Raw genomic sequence first — 21711 nt, 5'->3', positions numbered from 1 at the left:
GATTTCCAAAACTACAGTCGTTTCTAATTCACTTACATAGGAATGCGTTCTAAATAAGTTTCATAAGCTATTTCGTTAAGGAGAAAAGTAAAAGGTATTGCTAGATATTAGGAATTTAAAGAGAAAGCCCGCAGTAATTGGGTAAGTAAATATTTGAATACATCATCAGCTGGCGGGTATTTATTTATTTATTTATTTATTTATTTATTTATTTTTGTTAAATTATAAGCACTTTCTTCCACAACCATTGGGACAATTTCAAGTAGCTTCTAAAGTAGAGTTTTTTTTTTTTTTTTTTTTTTTTTCTTTAAGAGTCCCTGTAATAGACATTGTCCTAAATCAACTCTTAAAGTCAACGTCTTTGTCTCAAATTACCCTCAATCTCACCAGCAGACCAAATATTTGCTGGCTCGGTTTGTTGAGCCATGAGCACATGTGGCTTTCCACGACAATGGTAGGGGCATTTTTCTCCCGAATTTTTGGATTGTAAACCAAATTTTTTTATGGTGTCGATGAATCAAGAGTCTAAAACTAAAATGTGGAAATATATAATAAAATAGGCAAATAAGAGTCTAGAAATATTTGAATTCAAGACCTTTGGATATGATATCATTTTAATATGTCTAACCTAAAAGCTTCGGCCATTATGTTGATGGAGAATATGTGAATATAAGGCCCATTCAAATCCCATGTTGGGGAGATTCAATAACTTTATAATGGAGAGATCCAAAAGGCTACTAATGTGTTTAATAGTTGAGTAATAGACTATGCAGATGATAGAACATGTAAAGGATATTATTGAAGTCTACACTTGGAAGAACCAGAAGACAGACTCTATGCTGGAGCTGAACTTATTCAGATTGTGTCCAGACCTTAAGGCTAAGGGGGTGCATGACAAACCATAATTTTTGTTCCAAAAACAATTTTTCTATTCCAGACTTGTTTTTGGAATGAAAATCCATTTGTTAAAATTACTTCATTTTTCTATTTCTAAAAAGATTTTTGTTCCGAAAATAGGTTTGAAATAGAAATCGAAGTAAAAATTTTCTACTTTTCTATTTTTGGAACAGAAATGAGAAATAAAAATTCATTTCATTGTTCGTCCTTACTACGAACCTGTTGTCCATCCATCGCCGCCGACCACCATTTGTCGATGGTTGTCGCCGCTGTCCACCAGTCGCCGGCCATCGGCCATTTCGTCTGCTGTCTGCCGCCGCCACTGCCGCCGTTCGCCGATTACCGCCATCCAAAATGGAGAAAATTTGTGTCGTTATCAAACGGATTTCTATTTTTAGAGTAGAAATTTTGTGTTGTTATCAAACGGGTATTTTTGTTTAGAAACTCATCTAGAAATAGAAATAGAAAAATCTATTTCTTTTCCAGAAATCAATTTCTAGCCGGAATGGTTATCATTCGCGCCTTAAATATGTTCATAAGAAGAATATGTTCAGACTTACATATAGATTGTAAAGTTTATTTCAGACGGAAGATACTTAAACTTTAGCTCAGACGGAAGACACTCAGACTTTACTTTCGACAGAACACCCTCAAACTTTACATCCAGAACGACACAAGTCCATAACGTGACAAGGTTTAGAATGAAGCATGTCCAGAACAAGACAACTTGACAGAACATAACATAAGCCCCAAACATATAACAGTTAGTGATCTGGTTTGTATTCTACGTCAAGACAGATTTAATTGACTCAATCTAATTGATTAATAATTAGATTTTGAAGACAAGAACTTTCTAAACGAAGAAGCTTTACTTATGGAAACCAAGATTCTGTTTGTATAGGCAATCAGAATCAATTTGTGATTCTACTTTTGTCACTCAATGGCTACTAAATCTTCTTGATACAGATCTGTCCAATAGGTAGATTAGAAGATGATCCTCTAAATACTATCTAACAGCTAGTTTGGAAGTGGAGGAGTATTTAAGGAGATTAAGGACCGATGATCAAGTGAGAAACGGAGCATATAATTTATAATTCCAAAGTTTGAGTGAACTTCGATCATACACTTATCTTTGGTGAGCTTAAACATTTGTGATCGTGAGAAAAATACCAAAAGAGTGACTTAGTGAGATAGCGTTGTTGACACCTAAATTTTGGCGATCTATTTGGTCATTTATTGCATAAAAAATTATGGGTTAATTTTATCCCTGAAAAAAAATTTAATTGCATAGCTAATTTTGCATTTTATTTATTGGACCGGTGGCGGATGAGTCGAATTGGTGTTTTTGAATTTTAAATTAATAGGCCGGGCTAGGCCCATGAAAGGATAAAATTAACCCAAGCCCCGTCGTTATTTTTAATTGATTATCTTGCGAAAAATTAAGATTTGATGCGATATTATGATTTTTGAAAAATTAAAAAAATTGCATTGTAATCTTATTTTTTATCAATAGATGATGAAATCGGGGGAGAATATTTTTGAGCTAAGGATTTTTGTGATTAGGAGGTTATAGACAATCTTTTCGTCAGATGAAATATTCACAAAAGGATTGCATTTTGTCTTGGCCTATAAAAGAGAGCAAACCGTAGAGGGGGTTCACGGCTTCTCTTGGGTCGAAAAAAAAGAAAACAAAAAAAGGTCAGCAGGAGAGTGAGAGAGAGAGAGAAAGAGAGAGAGAGGGGAAAAGGTAAAAGTAAAAAGGTGATTTGACTCCTACTGTTCATCATCTTCCCCACACATTCGCTGCCCCATCCTCTGTCCCGCCGGCTTCTCTTCACCCGCGCCTGCGCTGCGCCGACGCCATCAAACCGCAAGCCGCTCGGACTCTTTCGCCGTCCGACCCGTCGCGCCTCCGCAGCTGTGAGCACCGCCGCGCCCGGCGTCCAGCGACCGCATCTCAGACTGCCCGCGGTGTCGCCCCCTCCCGGCCTCCGTCCGCGAGCACCCACGCCGGCCCCGTCGCCGGCGCTTAGCCGGGTTTCCGCTGCTGCCTCGCCAATCCGCGTGCTCCGCCTCATCTCCGATCCGCGCTGGTTCGTGACACCGGAGCCACTCCTCACCTGCCGCCGCTGCAACTCGCGGAGACCCCGACGCGCCGGCCGTGCGTTGCACCGGCACCGCGACGCCAGCTTCCACCGCACCAGCACCTCTGCCCAGTCGCCGTTGTTGCTCTGATTGCTGACCCACGACGCCGGAACTGAACGCCGAGCCACTACGCACCCGTGGGACAACATCGCTGCGACCCGCTACCCCGCTGTTCGCCGGTCACCGACGCCGCGCCTCCCTGTTGCTGCTGCCGCCCAGTCCGCGCCAAAACTCCGACGCCGGCTGTCTCCTTCGCCCGTGCCGCTCCTGTCTCGCCTGACCCGTGACCAGCTGGGCCTGCCTTCCATCGCGACACCCGCACTCGGAGTCTTCCGCCAGCACCGCCGATCAGTCCGTTGCTGGTCTTCGCCGGAGCTCTGAACGCCGACGACCCAACCTCCGGTGATCCACCGAAGCTGCTCAACCGTGGGTGAAGAAAGCAGGAAAAGAAAAACAAAAAAAGAAAAGGAAAGGGAAATTAGGTAGTTTTATTTTCTTTTTCTATTTACTTTATTTTATTTATTTCTTTTAAGTTTAGGAGTGATCTTTATTTCATGAATTTTGTAGGCATTATCCACAGGGTCTTCCCTAAAATTATTGTAATTATTAATTTGATTCGTAAGATGTTGGATCATTTTTTAATTATATTAACTTTTGGGGTTTGTTGATAGTGTTTTAAGTCTTGATCAATGTAATTATTAATTTGATCCGTAAGAATTCGGATCAGATTTTAGTTATTTTGAACTCCTTGTCGTGATAATTAGGGTTAGGATAATCGTTAATTTGACCTGTGAGACAACATGTTATTTTTCGATTATTTTAATCATTCATGTGATTGAATATCTTGATTGTTTAGATTTAATGATTAGTTGATAATTGCTTGTTTTTTTGAAAACCACTAAAAAATCTAAAAAATATTTGAATTAGGATTCAGTTTGTTTTTGAAATATTTTTGTTATCATGCATATCTAGGATAGGGATTTCAATTTGAAAAATATAAAAAAATGCATTCATTTAGGATTTTAGTTACATGTTTAATTACGTGGCAATTTTAAATTTTGAATTTTAAATAAAAAATAAAAGATAAAAAATATCATGCATATGTCATGTAGAATTAGGGCATGCTCCGCACGTCATTATATATTAGATCAATTACATGTTAGATTAAGATAATATCTTAGTTTAAATCAGGATTTAATGTGACTTAATCCTTAGTTTAAATTAGATAGAATTTTAATCTAGCTAGATCATTTTTTGCATTTTTAAATAGAAATATCAAATGCACGTCATTTAGTTTTTATTAGGTTCATTTTATTAGAACTTCCTCGTCATTAGACTAATTCATTTAATAAATGTCGCATGACATATAACTCGCGTGCTAGATTATATGCGGCATGTCATCTTAGTTTAAATAATTTTGTATGTCATTGCATCGCATTACATGTCATTAAAATTAGGTCATTTAGATTTCATTTAATTATTGCATTTCTTCATGTCATATAGTTTAGGTCATGCTGCCATGTCATATTAGATTATTAACATGCATTGCATAAGTCATGATTTTCATTAAATAAAGTGAAAACAAAAAATTGAAATTGCATGTTAATTAGAAATCATATCTATGGCTGCTGATGTGAATTCTGATTTAACAACGCAGATGCTTTTGTTGCTCCTAGGTATGTTTTGCAATATTTAATTGCTTTCTTGAGTGTTAAATTGGTGGTATGCGCACATGTATAATTACCTCACATGTTAGGAAGTTAAATTAAAATCAATTCAATTGCCAAACATTTTTTTTTAAAATGAAATAAAAAGGTACCGAAAGGGCACTAAGAGTTCCCGAACTCATAAATCTCTGGTTCGTAGGACTAAAGTAAATCTCCCGTTACTTTACTTGGGTTTCTAATCGACCCACCAAAAATAGATTAGTGGCGACTTCTGATAAAAATCAATTTGCATGTTCAGAAATTCAAACTTAAGTCGCGAATTGATATGGGCTTGGGAGAATCCGAGCTAGGCTTAAAGACTTAGTAATCCATTAACCTAGTTTTAGGTGGTGAACCCGCGAAAAAATTAGGTCGCGACAAGCGTGATCTACCATTGAGTGTTTGCACTCAAAGTTATAATTTGTTGTTGATCACACAGCGGAATCCAGCTAGAAGGCTATTAGCGTGGGAGAATGGACGTTATTTCAGAAGTTTGTTCTATCGTATAACAGATTCTGAACATCTACCAGAAATCTGGTGGCTCATTTGTGTTCGTACTAGCACTTTCAGCTTCATCACAGCGTAAACAATCTCTTTGGTCCCTTGCCACAATTCCGTCAAGAGTCTCCTTTCATAGTATTCATGGCCACCTTCAACAGCTTTGCAGGTCCAATGCCTGGAAGCCTGAGGAACTGCACGACTCCTGTGTGAGTCTATCTCGAGAGCAACTTCCTTTCGGGTTATCTAGATCGAGACCTCAGCATTTAACCGAACCTCAATTTTTTGGACTTGAGCTACAATAAGTTGAGGGGAGGTCCTCTCCCCGAACTGGGGATCATGCCTAAAGCCGACACTTTTGAAAGTTATCAGAAATGAGATTGGCGACATGATTCTGAATGAGCTCTGCAAGGATAAATACACTAAAAAAGTCAAAGGTTGTGTACAATGCTCACTTTAGTGCCAAAAGATTTTTTTTTCATATCACCTAAGTACCACTTAAAAAAAAAAACAATCACTCTAAGCTCAGTCGTCGAAAATCCGATGTGACTATATTTTATTAATTTCTCAATTCTATATGGCTCGCTGGCATGCCAAGTTAGCATATAACCCCTTAAATGACATCGCCTAAAAGTTATAAATAATGATCATTTGGGTGCCAAATTTTATTTAAAGTGATCATTTGAGTGCCAAATTTTGTTTAAAGTGATCACTTTAGTGCCGGTCATTGTGAAAAAGCAATCACTTTAGTGTCAAGCATGCCCTGTGAAAATGTCACGTGGATTAGAATTTTTAAAAAATTTACCAAGTCATATTAAAAATTTAATTATAAAGGACATATAATCAATTTGGTCAGAATTTCTTATTATCAGCATTTAAGTGATTGTTTTTTCTTCGATTTAGCACTTAATGAACTAGCGAAAACTTTTAACACTAAAATGAGCGACATACATAAATTTTCACGCTTCTAGTGTACTTATCCCAGCTCGGCAAATTAAGTGTCATGGGCGTGCTCAATTTGTTGTCTAACCATATTACCAATTGATACTGAGACATTTAGGGCGTGTATGACAAAATTCCAAGAATATAAATCAATTTCTATTCCATGGACGAGTTTCTAAGCAAAGACATGCGTTTGATAACGATTCAAAATTTCTATTTCTGAAATAAAAATTCGCTTGATAACAAAATAAAATTTCTATTTCTAAGAGCGGCAACGACCGGCGTCCGGTGATCGACAGCGAGCGGCCAAAGTTTGGAGTCCAATGTCCAGCGTCAAAGTCCAGTGATCGGCAATGGGCGGCTGAAGTTCGAAGTCTAGTGACGAGCGGCCGAAGTCCAGAGTTTGATGTCTAACATTCGACATTAGGAGTCCGGCGACTGGAGGCTGGTGGCAAGTGGCTAGTGGCTGGAGTTCGACGGCAAGTGGCCGACATCTGACGGCCGGTGGCGAGTGGCGGACAATCAGCAGCAAACATCCAGTGGTTAGTGGTGAGCCTCTAGCATCCAATGATTGGCAATGAGTGACTAACGACCTATGGGTGTCCGGCATCTAGCGACTGGTGGTTGGCAACGGGCGGCCGGAGATTGGTGGCCGACAGCCGACCTTCGGTGGCTGGCAATTGATGGTTGGTGGCTAGGGTCGATGGCAGGTGGCTGGCAACCGGCGGCGAGAGTCCAGCATCCCATGGGCGGCGAGTGGGTGACAAGCAATGATGAGAGTGAACAATAAGAAAAATTTTGATTTCTCATTTTTGTTCAAGAAATAGAAAAGCTAAAAATTTTAATTTCTGATTTTTGCTGCAAATCTATTTTTGGAATAGAATTCTATTTTAAAAATAGAAAAATGAAATTGCATTACCAAACAGATTTATGTTCCAAACTTGTTTTAGGTAATAGAAAAACACATAAATAGAGAAACAGAAATGTTGTCATGCATGCCCTTAGGAAACTTCTCCTCTCTTTATCGGCTGAATTTAAGAGAGAATAGGCTCTCAAGTTCTGCCTCAACTCTGGCATCTGTCACGTCTCGAGGACCTTGACCTCTCGTCGAACGAGCTGGGAGGCCCGATTCCGGAACAACTCTGGAAATGCTCGAGGCTGCGAAATCTGGTCCTGGCGATTAACACTTTTAATGGGTCTATATCGCCTCTGGTCAGAAACCTAGGACTGCAAGGTTCCCTGGACTTGAGTCATAACCGCCTCGGTGGCAATATACCTCCACAGATTGCAGAGTTGGCCATGGAGCATCTAGATCTCTCTCACAACGAGCTCTCTGGCAAAATCCCTCCTTCCTTTGCCTGAATGACCAGTTTAACATCGGTCGATTTCTCCTACAATCAACTAGAAGGTCCAATTCCAGATGGTGAAGTTTTCCCCCTCTCTGCCCCAACTGCATTCCGTATCGGCAAGAACATGCGGGGCCCGCTCCGAGGTCTCCAACCATGCAATGCTCAATTATCGGAGAGCACAGTTCGCAAGAAAAGCCACAAATTGTGGATTATACTAGGCGTTTCTTCATCGGTCGTTTTACTCCTGATTGTAGTATTGCTTGGAAAATCCATCCAATCCTGCTGAAGAACGAAAATGTGTAAGTGCGAGAATTGCCAGGCTGAACAGCAGAAATGTTTTCTCCGTGCTAAATCATGATGGGAAAGTCGTCTATGAGGACATCGTCCAAGCGACAGAGGGTTTTGATGATAAGTATTGCATCTGGGAGGGCGGAAGCGGAAGAGTCTGCAGAGCTCTGCTTCCAACTGGACATGCCCTAGCCGTAAAGAAGATTAGGTCCTTGGAAGGCAATGAAATAGAGCAGATCACAGAGAACTTCATCAATGAGATCAGGTTGTTGACAGCAATACAACATCGAAACATTGTCAAGTTCTACAGATTCTGCTCTAGCGGGCCTCATAAGTTCCTCGTGTACGATTTGATCGAGAGGGGAAGCCTAGCAAGCATCCATCCAGCAACATGGCTCGACTGGAGGAGGTTAGCAGAGATCGTGAGGGACATAGCACATGCCCTGTGTTACATGCACAATGATTGCATGCCGCCCATAATTCATCGAGACATATCGAGCTGAAACATCCTGTTGAACACAGTATGAAGCTTTTCTTTCTGATTTGGGCATCTCTAGGATTTTAAAGCCCGGCTTGAGCAATTGGACGGCCATGGCAGGCACATACAGTTACGTCGCTCCAGGTAACTCTCCTCGTGCCTCTTTTACTGTGCTTTACAAGTTTATGCATCATTTGCCATCGTCGCCAGAGAAGTTCCCTTTGGCACCCATTGGATTGATACAGGAAATGCCTTGAGATCATACAAATTGAGCCTGTAATCCTGTGCTTGAAACAGCTTCAATACTATATATTACTCTATGCATATCAGACGTTATTAACTAAACTTGAAAAAGAAGCTAGCTATTCGCAATCGCTATTCTGATGATGGATTTCTCATTGCTTGATGCCAGAGCTCGCACACTCAATGAGCCTGACTGAGAAGTGCGAGGTTTATAGGTTCGGTGTCCTGGCACTCAAAGTGATAATAGGAAAACACCCAGGGGAGCTCGGTTTATCTCTGAATTCCCTGCAATCAGAGCAAAGCATGGAGCTAGAAGATCTGTTAGATGTGCGTCTTCCACCTCCGGCAGATCGGATCACCATGAATGAAGTGAAAGCAATAGCAAAGCAAGCCCGTTCATGTATAGATGTTGATCTGAATAGCAGGCCAATCATGAGAGAGGTGTTGCGGGCACTCCTCGAAAATTAGAACAATCTTCACTAGTCTCAGGCAGGCACGCTCATCGGCGCATTTGTATCTTCTCGCAGTAATCGATTTCGTCCTAGACCCATACAAGTAGGCAAATTTAAGGATTAAATGGGCAATGGAATGACTCGATAGATAAACCGAACATAACGATCATGTTCTCGTTCACATGTAATGAAAGCTTCTCAAGCAAATTAGATAGGCCAATCATGATAATCGAATTCTTAGTAATAGCATGACGAGAGTCAAAATGTGAATTGCCCAAAAAAAAAAAAAATTGAATATAATACGACACGATTCGCTTAATCCATACTGTTTGGGCTCATGGAAGCTCGTCGAGGTGGGACGGGCCAAGGCCAGCAATACGCACCAATCTCTCCTTTGAAAGAGCCCAGCTGTAAATGCCTCCTTGTTTGCCCAGAGCATCCATTGTAAGACGAGTGAAGAGCGAGTATTTTCTGAGAACAGATCAAGGTTCAGTCATCTCAGCACAAGTGTCGGAGCTACTGAACCCGATGAGATAAAACTTTGAGCAAACCAAGGAAGGAGGACAGACATTTAATGGTAGCAGATGGAAGCGAGTGATCAATGCTCTCAAGTCAAAGCCCACAGCGAGAGTAGGAGACTTATTATATGGGCTCGTTTGGTTCGATTTTTGAAAAATGCATTTGTAAAAATGCAAATACTTTTGGATGAAGGAAGTTTTTCGAAATGTAAATAACATTTGGTAAAATTTGCATTGAAAACAACTTTGGCTAAATTACCGTTTGGTAAAATTTGCATTTGTAAATGACTTTTATTAAATTAAAAAAAAAATTTATATATATATTTTTAAGTCTCGGCCACCGGACCATCATATCTGGTTGCCAAACCGGATTTGGCCCTCGGTTGGTCACTGGAGTCGAGCAACCCCAGGTGATGGCCGCTTGAGGTCGCGTGACCTCAGGCCATTAGTCACTTGGGTCACACGACCCAAGCGTCGCCTGAGGTCCGGCGATGGTCGTTGGGGTCGGGCGACCCTCAGGCGGCCATCGCCGATGCGCGCAACCCCTTGGCCGGCGGTCGTCGGCCTCCGATCAGCGGTGGTTTGGAGAAGTTAAACAATACTGAAGACTTGCATACTAAGATGTAACTTCCCAAAGCACCTTTAGAACTACATTGGGCTAAAGGCCCTTGGAGTCCTTTGGAGATGCAATTGCATCTTACCAAAGTTGCCTAAAAAAACGAATCAAACAAGTTTGCATTTGGCAAATGACTTTAGAGCCCCAAATCCCATTCTCAAAGCTGAACCAAACGGACCTATATTGGCAAACAAAGAGAGGATCCTGCACATCACATTGGGTATGTAAAGAGATGGAGAAGATGTCTAAGCTGGCTCTCGAGCCGCTCATAATGCTGGGGGTGCTGTGATCGATGGCCGTCCCTCCTCGGACCATGGCTTTTTCTTCGGATGGCAGCGCCTGCCGGGACTGCATCATGGACCGGCTGAACCGCGGTTGCCCATCGTGCGGGCCGGTTCTCTGCCGCATAAAGCGGTGCTTGTGGGGCGGGTCATCGCGAGCCAAATGCACGAGGAGGTGTGACTGCAAGGGTGGGAAGCCAAAGCTATCCGATTGCAATAAATGCATGTCCACGTACAAGTGCAGCTGTGTGGCCTAGGCTTAATAATTTACCAGAGTTCTTTTACTGTGGGTTTTGATGAGAGTAACTAGAGTTTTAGATTGTATGAATTCTGGTCTCTCTTGAAAGATCATCGGTACTTGTTTGCTGACATATTGGAGTTCAAGCTCTGATTCTTGGGATAAGTACACTAATTGTGTCATAAGTTGTGTACGGCGCTCACTTTAGTGCCAAAAGTTTCTGTCGGATCACTTAAGTGCCAAAAAATTTGAAAAATGCTCACTTTGGTGCCAACTCCGACAAAATTGGCCGAAAATCCGACGTGCCCTTTTTTTTTTTTAATTAATTTTTGACGCCGACGTGGCTCGTCGGAGAGCTGAGTCAGCATCCAAACACCAAAACGACGTCGTTTGGCATCTTTCCCCCAACTTTGAAACCCTAATCCCCAAATTGAGAGAGAGGGAAGCTCGTCTTCGTGTCTTCTTCTTCCTCGAAGACCCACACCAGCAATGGCACCGGCACGGTACCAACAACGCAGCACTAGCGGACAGCACACCAGCAAGCGCAGCGCACCAGCAACCCCTTCGACCCATCTTCTTCCTCCTCCTCCTCCGCCCTCGCCTTCGATTTTTCCTGCAACAATCTCCTCGCTCACCTGGTCGAGCAACTACAATGGTGGCTGAGTGACGGTGGCTAAGCAGCGACGGTGGCCGAGCAGCGACGGTGGCCGAGCGACGGCGGGCAAATGACGGTGGCCGAGCGGCGGAAACCCTAATTTTTCCCCATGTGAGCTAAATGGCGTCGTTTCCATGAAGCCATCCACGTAGGACGGCAAAACGACATCGTTTTCTTAAGGAGGACCGAAACGACGTCATTTAAAGGCCTATCGATTTTTTTATTTAAAAAAATCATTTTGGCCGGAATCTTTCGCTGGAGGCCGGAATCTTTCGCCGGTGGCACCAAAGTGAGCGTTTTTTCTCCGATTTGGCACTTAAGTGATCCGACGGAAACTTTTGGCACCAAAGTGAGCGCCGTACACAACTTATGGCACCATTAGTGTACTTACCCCCTGATTCTTTTAAGCCAGAATTAGGTGCTTCTGAATGTAAATTGCTTACCCAAAATGGAACATGGAGGCATACCGGAATCAACCAGTTCAAATCGGTTGAAGTAGTATGGGAAAGATGTCCAGGAAACTCAAAAACAAGTGACAGATGATTTCATTTCATAGTAAATCGAGTATACGTGATACATCAATATATATCAATCATTATTAAAACACGATCACTTCAATGCCAAACACGTCACATGAAAATGCAACATGGGTTGGATTTTTTTAAATGATATGTCAAATCATATAAAAATATTAATTATAAAAGCCACGTATTATTTTTTTTGGGAATTTTTCAATGTTTGCACTCATTTAATAATTTTTTCTTCGCTTGACATTTAAGTGATATAGGAACTTCTAATGTTCTCCTACCCTACTTTTTCTATTCAAAGATTCACATTCTTAACAAAGTGACTATTTTTCTTTACAAAAAGTGACTAAAATAATTTGGTGAAAAGTTTTAGCACTAAAATGAGCATCATATAAAAATTATGACACTTTTAATATCTTTTTCCATATTTTATAGGTATAAAAGAAAATGCCTTATGTTAAATTGCACGAGTAAGTAAGCGCCATGGTAATAATAACAAATAGATAGATGTCTTGAAAAAATGCAGTAATTAATTCACAAAATAAATAATCCACGCTAGCTAAAATTAATTATCATCCTTGGTCGGTAAAACGAGGCAATGGATAATTGATTCAACCATTAATCGGCTCGGCTTGTATTCACTCTTTCCACGTCAACACCGCAAGTTGGCATGCATTTTTCGCTTTGACGATGGTTATTACTTAGGTTCTTTTACACGTTAAATTGATATAATTATGCCAATTTATGTTCAACGAACTTATTAAGATTGGATAGTAAATGATCCTTTCAGTCAACATCGTTGAGAATTTCACCCCTATTGATAAAATTTAGAGTCATCATCGGCAATGCACAAAATACATTTTGAATCACTTTATTGGACAAAAATACATTATTTTGAATTGAACAAATGCTTCTTAGATTTCGAGCATATGTTACAATCGAAACTTATTAGAATATTGCAAAAGTGCATACTTCGATATAAAACACAGATGATTCATTGCCATTGGGATGTCAATAGCCTCTTGCACTAGCAATGAACTCGAAGCAAACAACATCCAGATTAAGACACGGTACAAGGAGGCATGTCTTTGGGTGGCGGATACACCTTCTGATGCTTTAGCTTCCCGTCTCCAACGATGAGGACTGTGTCCATTCCCCAGCTCGCATGGCGTTCTAAGTGACAGTGCATGAACCATACTCCTACAGCCACCCGTAAAAGAATAATTAGTTAATTATGCATTCATATACAAGATCAATTCATGAAAAACTAATGCCAAAATGGTAGATACATGATAATAGATGCTATTCATTTGAAAACAGAAACGATATGTTTCTATGCGTGTCTACCGATGAAATCATAGTACCTGGATTATCGGCTTTGAATCTGATTGCTGTCCACCCATTTTTGGGGAGTCCGACGGTGTTAATATAGGGCGGATCCACTGTATTATAATCCGATACATAGGAGTCACTAAAATTTCCATCACCCATTCCAACGACGTAAAAGCTATAGCCGTGCAAATGCATGGGGTGATTCTCCGCTGCTCCGAAATTGGTCCCCTGGAATCTTATTTCGACCTCCTCATTATAGTTAATCATCAACACTTCGGTACTCACATTGGCAGCTTCCCCTAAGGCTGAAACATTCCCGGTGTAGTCGAACACGAAAGGTGGTTCATCTGGAAAAGTTTTGTTGTAGACTCCTAGAAGATTGCTGCACACACCACACAAACATAATGTTATAGACACATTTAGATGTCGAATTATGCCTTCACTTTAAGACAATGAAGGTTTTAACCAGTTTAATTGGTTCCATTTGAAGAATGTTTCAACCTGAACTAGCACTATCAGTTCGAAAAAGATATCCAATCCGAACAAATAGGATCAAAATTTGTGGGTCTAACGATTTACGTACTTGTAGTATGCTTGGAGAATGCTAATTGAGGGAGCTGAAAAACTTATGTTGTTCAAGCTTGCCGAATGCATAGAGCCGTCTGGACCGGTACATGTTTTATTAGCAGGACATGGCTGCTGATTCACGGACACCGTGATTGTAATGTTTCTTGTGATGTTGGTTGGAACTGTGGACGGATGTTCTTCACTATTCAAACTCCTCAATTGAATAGTAAAGTTTCCAGCATCGCTCTTATTTGTAAAACCTGGAAGCTCGGGTAACACAGGAGTCTCTGAGCTGTTACTACCGCTGTATTGGAATATCCCCCTAGTGACGTTTTCGTTGGATGAGGCATCGGTGTCCACAAAAGGACTGAAAACCATATAGTAGCGATCGATGGTTTGGTTCGCAGTGACCAAAACATCCATTGTTTGACCGGGAGTTATCATGAGGTACTCAGTATTAAGCGGCTTTAAATAAGCTCCATCCATTCCGACCACAGTGAGATTGTGCTCAGCTATGCCAAAGAACATCTCTTCGTTCAACCCGGCATGTATGATCCGAAGGAGATACGTTTTTCCTTGCACAACTGTTATATTGTACGCTGAATCTACAAAAGGGGAAAAAAGCACACCATATTAAATAGTATTGATGAAGATCCTAAGATTACTCTTGCTATATATCAATCATCATTAATAAATTTTAAAGGCATAACAATTTCGCAAAGATCTCATTTCATTAACTATAGAGTAGTAAAGTCTTATTTCATTACCTTTGAATAAGAGTTTTTCTTTTATATTTATAGCATATATCACACTCACATATATACACTAGAATTAGTACCATTAGAGCATGTATAACTGTCTCCGGGTTGACCATTGATGGTATAGGCCACGGACAAGTCTGGATCGCCTCCGGATTCAAGAGCCTCATCGATTATGTCCTTCGTATCTCTCGCATACCATTCAGCTGCATGCCAAACAATAATTTTGTTAAGAAAAACAATGCAAATTGTTATTTGTGTGTGCGTGTATGCTTGTTTGAGTAAGTGAAAAACTTATTTATGAAATTTAAGGTAGTTGAAAATAGCATACAGAGCACGATTGTGTGTTGCTTGTCAAACTCGTAAGGGTAGTTGGTGTCGTTGACAGGCAAAATGATTATAGGACCATGTATAGTGGCACGTGACCAGTCGCTGTGAGCATGCCACCATAATGTGCCCTCTTCCTCGGTGAGCTTGATTTTTTGAAGGAAGCTTGAGTTCGTAGGGATGGGGCATTGTGTGATGTATTCCGGGCCGTCAGACCAAGGATATCGTATTTGTCTCACTCCGTGCCTGCACATGTGTATAAAATTAGGGGGAAGAGAGAGAAGAGAGAGAGAGAGAGAGAGAGAGAGAGAGAGAGAGAGAGAGAGGGGGGCTGTATTATTACCAGTGGATAGTGATTCCATAAGGTCCTAAGTTGGTGACATTAACGTGAATAGTATCGCCCTTGTGAGCACGGATCTCTGGCCCAGGAAATAGACCGTTCACAGTTATTACACTCCGATTTGTCTCACACAACATCTCAATAGGTGTCTCGTTTAACTGCAACAAAAATCACCCTATGAATCTTAGACCATTATACCCATAAAATAACTAGTCTTATTAAATTGACACAAGGCTTGTAGCCAAACTTTCTTATGGATAAAGACTCCAGACGGGATTGGAAACCACATCCCAAAAGAGTAAAATATATAAATCAGACAACCATAGATATTGTCGGATTACTATTAAACTCTCAAGATGTCGAAATCGTCAGAAAAATTGCATCTAGTTTGGCATTTGAATGACGTAGTGCTCAGCCTTGAGCATACTCCAGGGTTTAGCTAGCTGAGAGATTTACATGTAAAGATCATTGTTGAAATAAGGAGATTCTTGTGTAGAATACACTGATAGGATCGTGGTCAACTATAATGCCTCCGAAAGATGCTAAAACTGGTAGCAATCCATGCTCTTAGTCACTAAATGTTCAGCAAGGGGATGTTGCTACTCACCACGAAATCATAGAAGAGGACTTCGCCTTGAGCCATGCAGAAGAGCAGGGTCAGAGTGACCATAAACCCTAGAAATGTTCCCATCGTCGCTCTCTCTCTCTCTCTCCCCCTCTCCCTGATACAAAAAATCGAACCTGTACTAATCGCTCGATCCAGAACTGAATGGCAGACTTGGGTTATGCTCTGTTTCTTTTTCTTGTGACCTTCCCCTTCCGTTGAAGGGAGCTATTTATAGGAAACTTCTCTCGATGTTTGGTGATCTCAGACCACCGTCTGCCCCCACATGCAAACGAAGTCGCCGTAGGCCCCACAGAGAGACGTGTCCTACGGCATTACAGCAAATGATAATTAAAGAAAATATGAGCATTTGTTAATCAAAGGCTCTCTGTTCAAAAAAAAAAAAAAAAAAATTCAAAGGCTCGTGCTCGTTTTTCCTGTGTTTCCACGAAGAAGAAGATCGGTTGAAGAGCACCGCAGAGGAACAAGCTGATGAACTTCTCTCGACTTGTTTAGTCGTGCCGGCCAGAAAGAGAGAGAAAGGCAAACATTATCTTACGCGCTCGTCAACTGCTTCAAGATCCATTGTTGATTCTTGATACAAAATCGAACTTGTACTAATGCCCATTTAAATATGGCCATCTTATAAAGCTTGTAAATACATTTTTTTACCCCCAATAATGCGTAAATTATTGAAGTAAAGCATTTTTTTTTTTTTTTGGGAATTTCACAGAGTAAATTATTTTCTCGAAAAGAAGAAGATAATGCAAATTGCCAAAAAAATTAAAATTGGAATGTAAAAGCATATTTGGTTCATTTTTCCATGTGTAATGACGGCTTATAGTCATGGCTACTCTTACCAAATTTCTATGAGATCGATCTTGCAGGGTTTTACCTAGACCAAGCTGCCTCAATTCCTTCGTGGAACAGAAGCGCGTAGGAAATCTCTTTTCCAACGTTCCTCTTGACATATAAGCACACAAAGTGGATCCAGATCAGAGACAATACCGTAGCCCGGGAAAACATGTTCGGGAAGCTGATTGCATGATTTGATTAAAGCACGCGGTGCGAATCATTGTTTGACTAGATGAGCTAGCATCTTTCTTTTACATGATTGGACGAGATGCCGGTGGTTAACTTTCTTTGCAGGCTGTCGATCTTCTATGACAAGGGATGATTCACTCACGGCATATTTCAACAAAAACATGGCCTAGGAAATTGAGGGTTTTGTCATTTATCATTGCTTTATAGACGTGAAAGACCCTTTTTCGAGTAATTTAAGTTGATGTCATAAACATTGCCGGCGCAGCATTAGTATCTGAAAAAACCCTGAACCACCATCGCGATAGTAATCCAATTTTTATGAGTGCCCTTCGCTTTGATACTTGGTGATTGCGCGGTATAAATTCCCAACGGGTCATCAATAAATGCCTAACATATGCTTTTGTACTTATGATAAAATGCTACGGTACAAACTATTTCTAGAATGTGAATTTTTGGTATAAACATTGGTGTATATCAATTCTAAAGACTCAAGAAAGTAAATCGAGAAACTCAAGCCATGAAGAGACAGATACCGACTTATTCTGACAATTGCTCATGATAGCATGAGCTACTTTGGATGGCCGATTGACCAATAAATATGAAAGGAAACGAAAATTGTGTGATCCACATGATTAATGTTTCAACCATGAACCTCCATATGCCACATCCATAAATCTTAAAAGGCGTGTCTAAATATTTTTATTTCTATTTTTTCCAATTCTTTTATGATCTTTGACTAGAGATTCATTGAACACCCTCTAGATCTCATGAACTAATTATTTACAATCCTTTGGCCCATGCAAGGGCCCTAATCAAGTGTAATTTGCAAACAATTAGCAGGATTTAGATACGTGTCCTCCAGTTTCTAGCTGAAAATCTCTCAATGCCCAATCAATAAAAAATTCTCTAGGTTTTACATTTTTCTTTTTGCATAATCTAAATTTTGTGATGAACATCTTAGACTTTGTCTTATCCCAAAATATCTAATACCCTCACAATATACAAATTTGACACTAAAATTCACATATAATGTTTTCATGATTTTTTAAAAGTTAAATTGATGTCGACATGTAAACAATTAACATTTTATTTCTTGAGAGGACACCGGTTGTCATAGCCTCTACACCTTGCCGATAGAAACATACAAACACTTCTGATTGCCCCAACATCAACAATCCATCCAAATGAATCATTACATACTAAATATCGTGTATTTTCTCATTTTCTTCTGAGCCGATGAACCTTGGCACGTAATTATCAATTTGGGAGGGTGGGAACATCTTATGTTTGCATCTAAGAATATCTCCCTCATCAGAGTTCTGCTTCGACCAGTGAATCGACGAAGAACAGTAACCAATGTATACGTTTGAGGCGTGGAGACACTCTTCTTAAATTGATGATGTCCCCATGATGTTGCCTCCATAACCGGACAAGATCCTGCTCCTATGGAAGTTTCCTCGTGTATTTCGACACCATTCCATGGTCATGTAACTCACTCCTTAAGCAATCGCTTTTTAATTTACATAATTCCCTGCAATACACAAGGCGTGGTTTCATGCTCGTACAAGAAACCCAAAAACACGTTTCTTACAACACGAGCGCCATGTTGGAACTTCATATTTTCCTCGGATACAGACAATGTACCAGAGCAGAATGGAGAAACAGTGGTGCACCTTTTAATTAATCAACGCGCTACGAAAAATTTCAAAAGTGCCGCAAGACTAATGGAACTTATGGTCATGGCAAAAGAATAAAAAAATACCGGAGCTTAGTAGCAAAGCATATAATAATAAGACATCTTTATGATATAAACTAGAGTTTACCAAGGCAATTATATAAAACGATTTTATTACAACTTGAGAATTTGGATGCAAGATTATTCAAATAATTAGTAGTGTCGTAACTTAATGAACAGCCATGGGCCTCACAAAATGTGAGATTCTAATTAAATTGCAAGGATACTATTCCTCGCGAATATAAAAATAAATAAATAAATAATTCCTCCCGAGTGTTTTGTTTTTGGCATGAAATTTTTACTTTTAGCGGAACCAATGGAGTGGGTTGCTTTCTGAGTATACGAAAGACACAGATGACTGTACTATCACTGATAATAACAATGCGTAGACAAAAATAAAGTTAATTGGGAAGATTGAAAAGGAGCTTCCGTTGTCGTATCATCAAGCTTGTTCTTGTGGAATTATCTTGCATTATCACCTAATAAATCACTGAACAAGGTCATGGGAGGCAATTAGAATATGAGCGTAACAAGGCTAACCGGAGGATCACTACTATCGTGGACTAAATTAACTTGTGGCCTGCACGGAAGTGACCTTGTTCTTTAGTTTATTATATTGTTCCGTGGGAAGACTAGGTAGAATTGATCATGTTGTGTTTCATGTAATAATTATGTTTGCTATGTGGGCACGTTTTTGGGTACATAATGCAGAACTAGACAACGTGAAAGAGATCATGCTGGTGAAAGCAAAACTAATGATTCCGTCCACAGCAGTGAAAAAACCGGATCCTAGAAAGCCAGATCTACTGTAGAAGCACAGGCCTCCGGTTCAGGAAATGGAGGAACTAGGTAGCGAGCCAGCTCACTGGTCACGACTAGGGTTTTGCTACTTAGCAATGGGCATGTAGAGATCAAACATTCCCCCTCTTGACTCAAGCAAAACATTACATGACTTACATATAGATCATGTAGATCAATTTCATCTCTAGCATTGATTAAGCTGGCTCCACAATTAATTGATTGAGATGATATTAGTCTATGTGATCTATAGAAACGTGCATGCAATGATTTTTCTAGCACTATCACAAATGATGGGGTGCATAATAACAAGATAAGTGTTTAAAACATTGTTGTTCTTCATCGGATCGAATAATGATCCTATTTCTAGAATTAGCTCGTGTTTTACCTACTTACACACGTATCAAACGTGCATCGATTAGCTGGCTTGGATATAGATTAAGAGGATTCTAGCTCTAGCACTCTAGATGCATGCATGCTCGCTGTAACCGTTCCCTGTTGATTCCACCCAGACAGATGTAACAAAAGTCGTAAAATTTAAAAAATGTCTCCTTTTTCTACCCAAAAAGAATCTCCTCGATCTCAGCTGGTCAAGGACCCCCTTTTTCTTCGTCGAATTTATCCATCATATAAACAATGGTAAAAAGGTTAGCATCCTATTCTTTATTATATGGGCACGTGGTACATATGCAACTCAATTATTGATTCAGACGTGTCACGAGTTGAATAATTGATTTCTTTTCAGACAGAAGGGGCGGCACTTGAAGAACAGACTTGCGTGAAAGAGGAATGAAGGCACATGCTGAGAGCAGTAGAATCATTGTCCTTGTGTCCATGGACGTTCGCAGTACCAAAATTAGACGAGCAAGGAGAGGGTTTCGTGTGCCAAAGAAAGGTTCATGACAAAGAATAATGGAGATTGGCATATTGGAGCCTATGGTGTTTTTAGCATTGTCCCGCCAAACGTAATTTTATCTGAAATTATAAATCGAATAAATACTACCACTTCGAAAGCATAACATGTTTTAAGGATATCAGTTAGTTCTAAAAAAATTAATTTCGTCAATTCAATTTCAAATATTCATGTGAAATTTCAATATAATCATTCTGGCCAATTTCCGTCGGAAATCGCCGACGAGGTGATATGCCACGTAGGATGGCCGGTAATGACTGGATTGTTATATTAGTAATTTCCGGTGAAAATTGATAATAAAAAAAAGACTACACTTAAATTTTGGATAAAGATTTAGGATTAAATTGGTTATTTTAAAATTATCATTGAAAGAACTACCCCGGAAGGAAGCCCAGAGCCATAGGTCTTACATAGACTTACTTGCTGGACTAGATATCCAAGAAGCCTGCGTCAGGTAAATAAGCTCGAAACAGTAAAATAGTCCTCTATATCTATTGCACATGGGTAGAGTTCATAAAGGTTGTTTAAAAGGGGAAGGACGCTTGATTTGACTATTCTTGTGGGGACTCTATGTAAGACTTACGTGATACAAGGAGTGAGAAGCCATAGTACACAATCCAACACATGCAATAATGGCTTATGGATTTTGCGGTGCACGCGCACTCCAGTTAGGGATACATCGGCTACACTACTCGACATGAATAAGTGAAATGGAGTAGCACAAGAAACTGAACTGGTGGAAAACAAGACAAAATGCTTACCTTCTGGTTCCCTAGCACAGTGCAACCAGTTGATCGATATGTGTCAATTCGAGAACTTGTATAATTGAGAGTAGGAGGATATTGAGAAGCATGATGTGTCGTGGTAAAAGCAAGGGAAGAAGGGAGCGAAGAAGATGTATGACTTCATTGCATTTATTCACCAACTAGAGAACTAAGCAGTACATGTACAAACACTGAGGAGCATAAGAAGTACTGCATAGTACAGGGTACCATCCATCACCGTCACAATAAGGCATCGAGAATTATTAGCTCATGTCATATATCATAGTAAGCAATTTCTAGGGTTTTAGGTGAGAATGGAGAGCAAACCCCAAATTTAGGGTTTGTCTTATAGGTTGACTTTAAGAATTATCGTCCGTTGGTCGTTTCTATTTAGCAATTTTTTTTTTTGATATATATTCTATACATGAAAATATTTTTCCATGGCAACTAGACATCACCAAAAGGAGAAAGGAAACCATCTATTTTATGTGCATAATTATATTGTTCCATGACAAAATAATACGAATTTTTTATCCACACTAGTGGATTACAGTAAGTCCTAGTAAATGTTAACCATTTGTTGGTAAATAAATCGGTATATGATTTTTTTTTTTGACTTTTTTTTTCCAAGTAACTTGTTAGTAACTATCATGTAAATATTTTTGTAATTATCATGTAGATATATTTCCTGAAGCG

The 21711-nt window shown here is 40.0% G+C and overlaps 1 protein-coding gene and 1 long non-coding RNA gene across 2 annotated transcripts; both read right to left on the bottom strand.

The window, feature by feature from the left end:
* Nucleotides 1–12679: 12679 nt before the first annotated feature.
* On the bottom strand, nt 12680–15948 carry LOC104445643 (laccase-14). The gene is made up of 7 exons (XM_010059546.3): nt 15765–15948; nt 15161–15315; nt 14822–15063; nt 14571–14696; nt 13749–14337; nt 13198–13547; nt 12680–13033 (listed from the first exon to the last, which is right to left on the bottom strand). The coding sequence occupies exons 1-7, from the start codon at nt 15846–15848 to the stop codon at nt 12894–12896; spliced, it is 1686 nt and encodes a 561-aa protein (XP_010057848.1). The 5' UTR covers nt 15849–15948; the 3' UTR covers nt 12680–12893.
* Nucleotides 15949–17805: 1857 nt separating this feature from the next.
* LOC120293144 lies at nt 17806–21120 on the bottom strand. The gene is made up of 2 exons (XR_005550836.1): nt 21013–21120; nt 17806–18336 (listed from the first exon to the last, which is right to left on the bottom strand). It is a non-coding gene; the product is annotated as an uncharacterized LOC120293144 (long non-coding RNA).
* Nucleotides 21121–21711: the final 591 nt, after the last annotated feature.

This window comes from Eucalyptus grandis, chromosome 5 (genome assembly GCF_016545825.1).
Source record: "Eucalyptus grandis isolate ANBG69807.140 chromosome 5, ASM1654582v1, whole genome shotgun sequence".
Taxonomy (NCBI): Eukaryota; Viridiplantae; Streptophyta; class Magnoliopsida; order Myrtales; family Myrtaceae; genus Eucalyptus; species Eucalyptus grandis.
The sequence above is the reverse complement of the archived record's forward strand: the minus strand, read 5'-3'. Positions and strand labels throughout refer to the sequence as shown.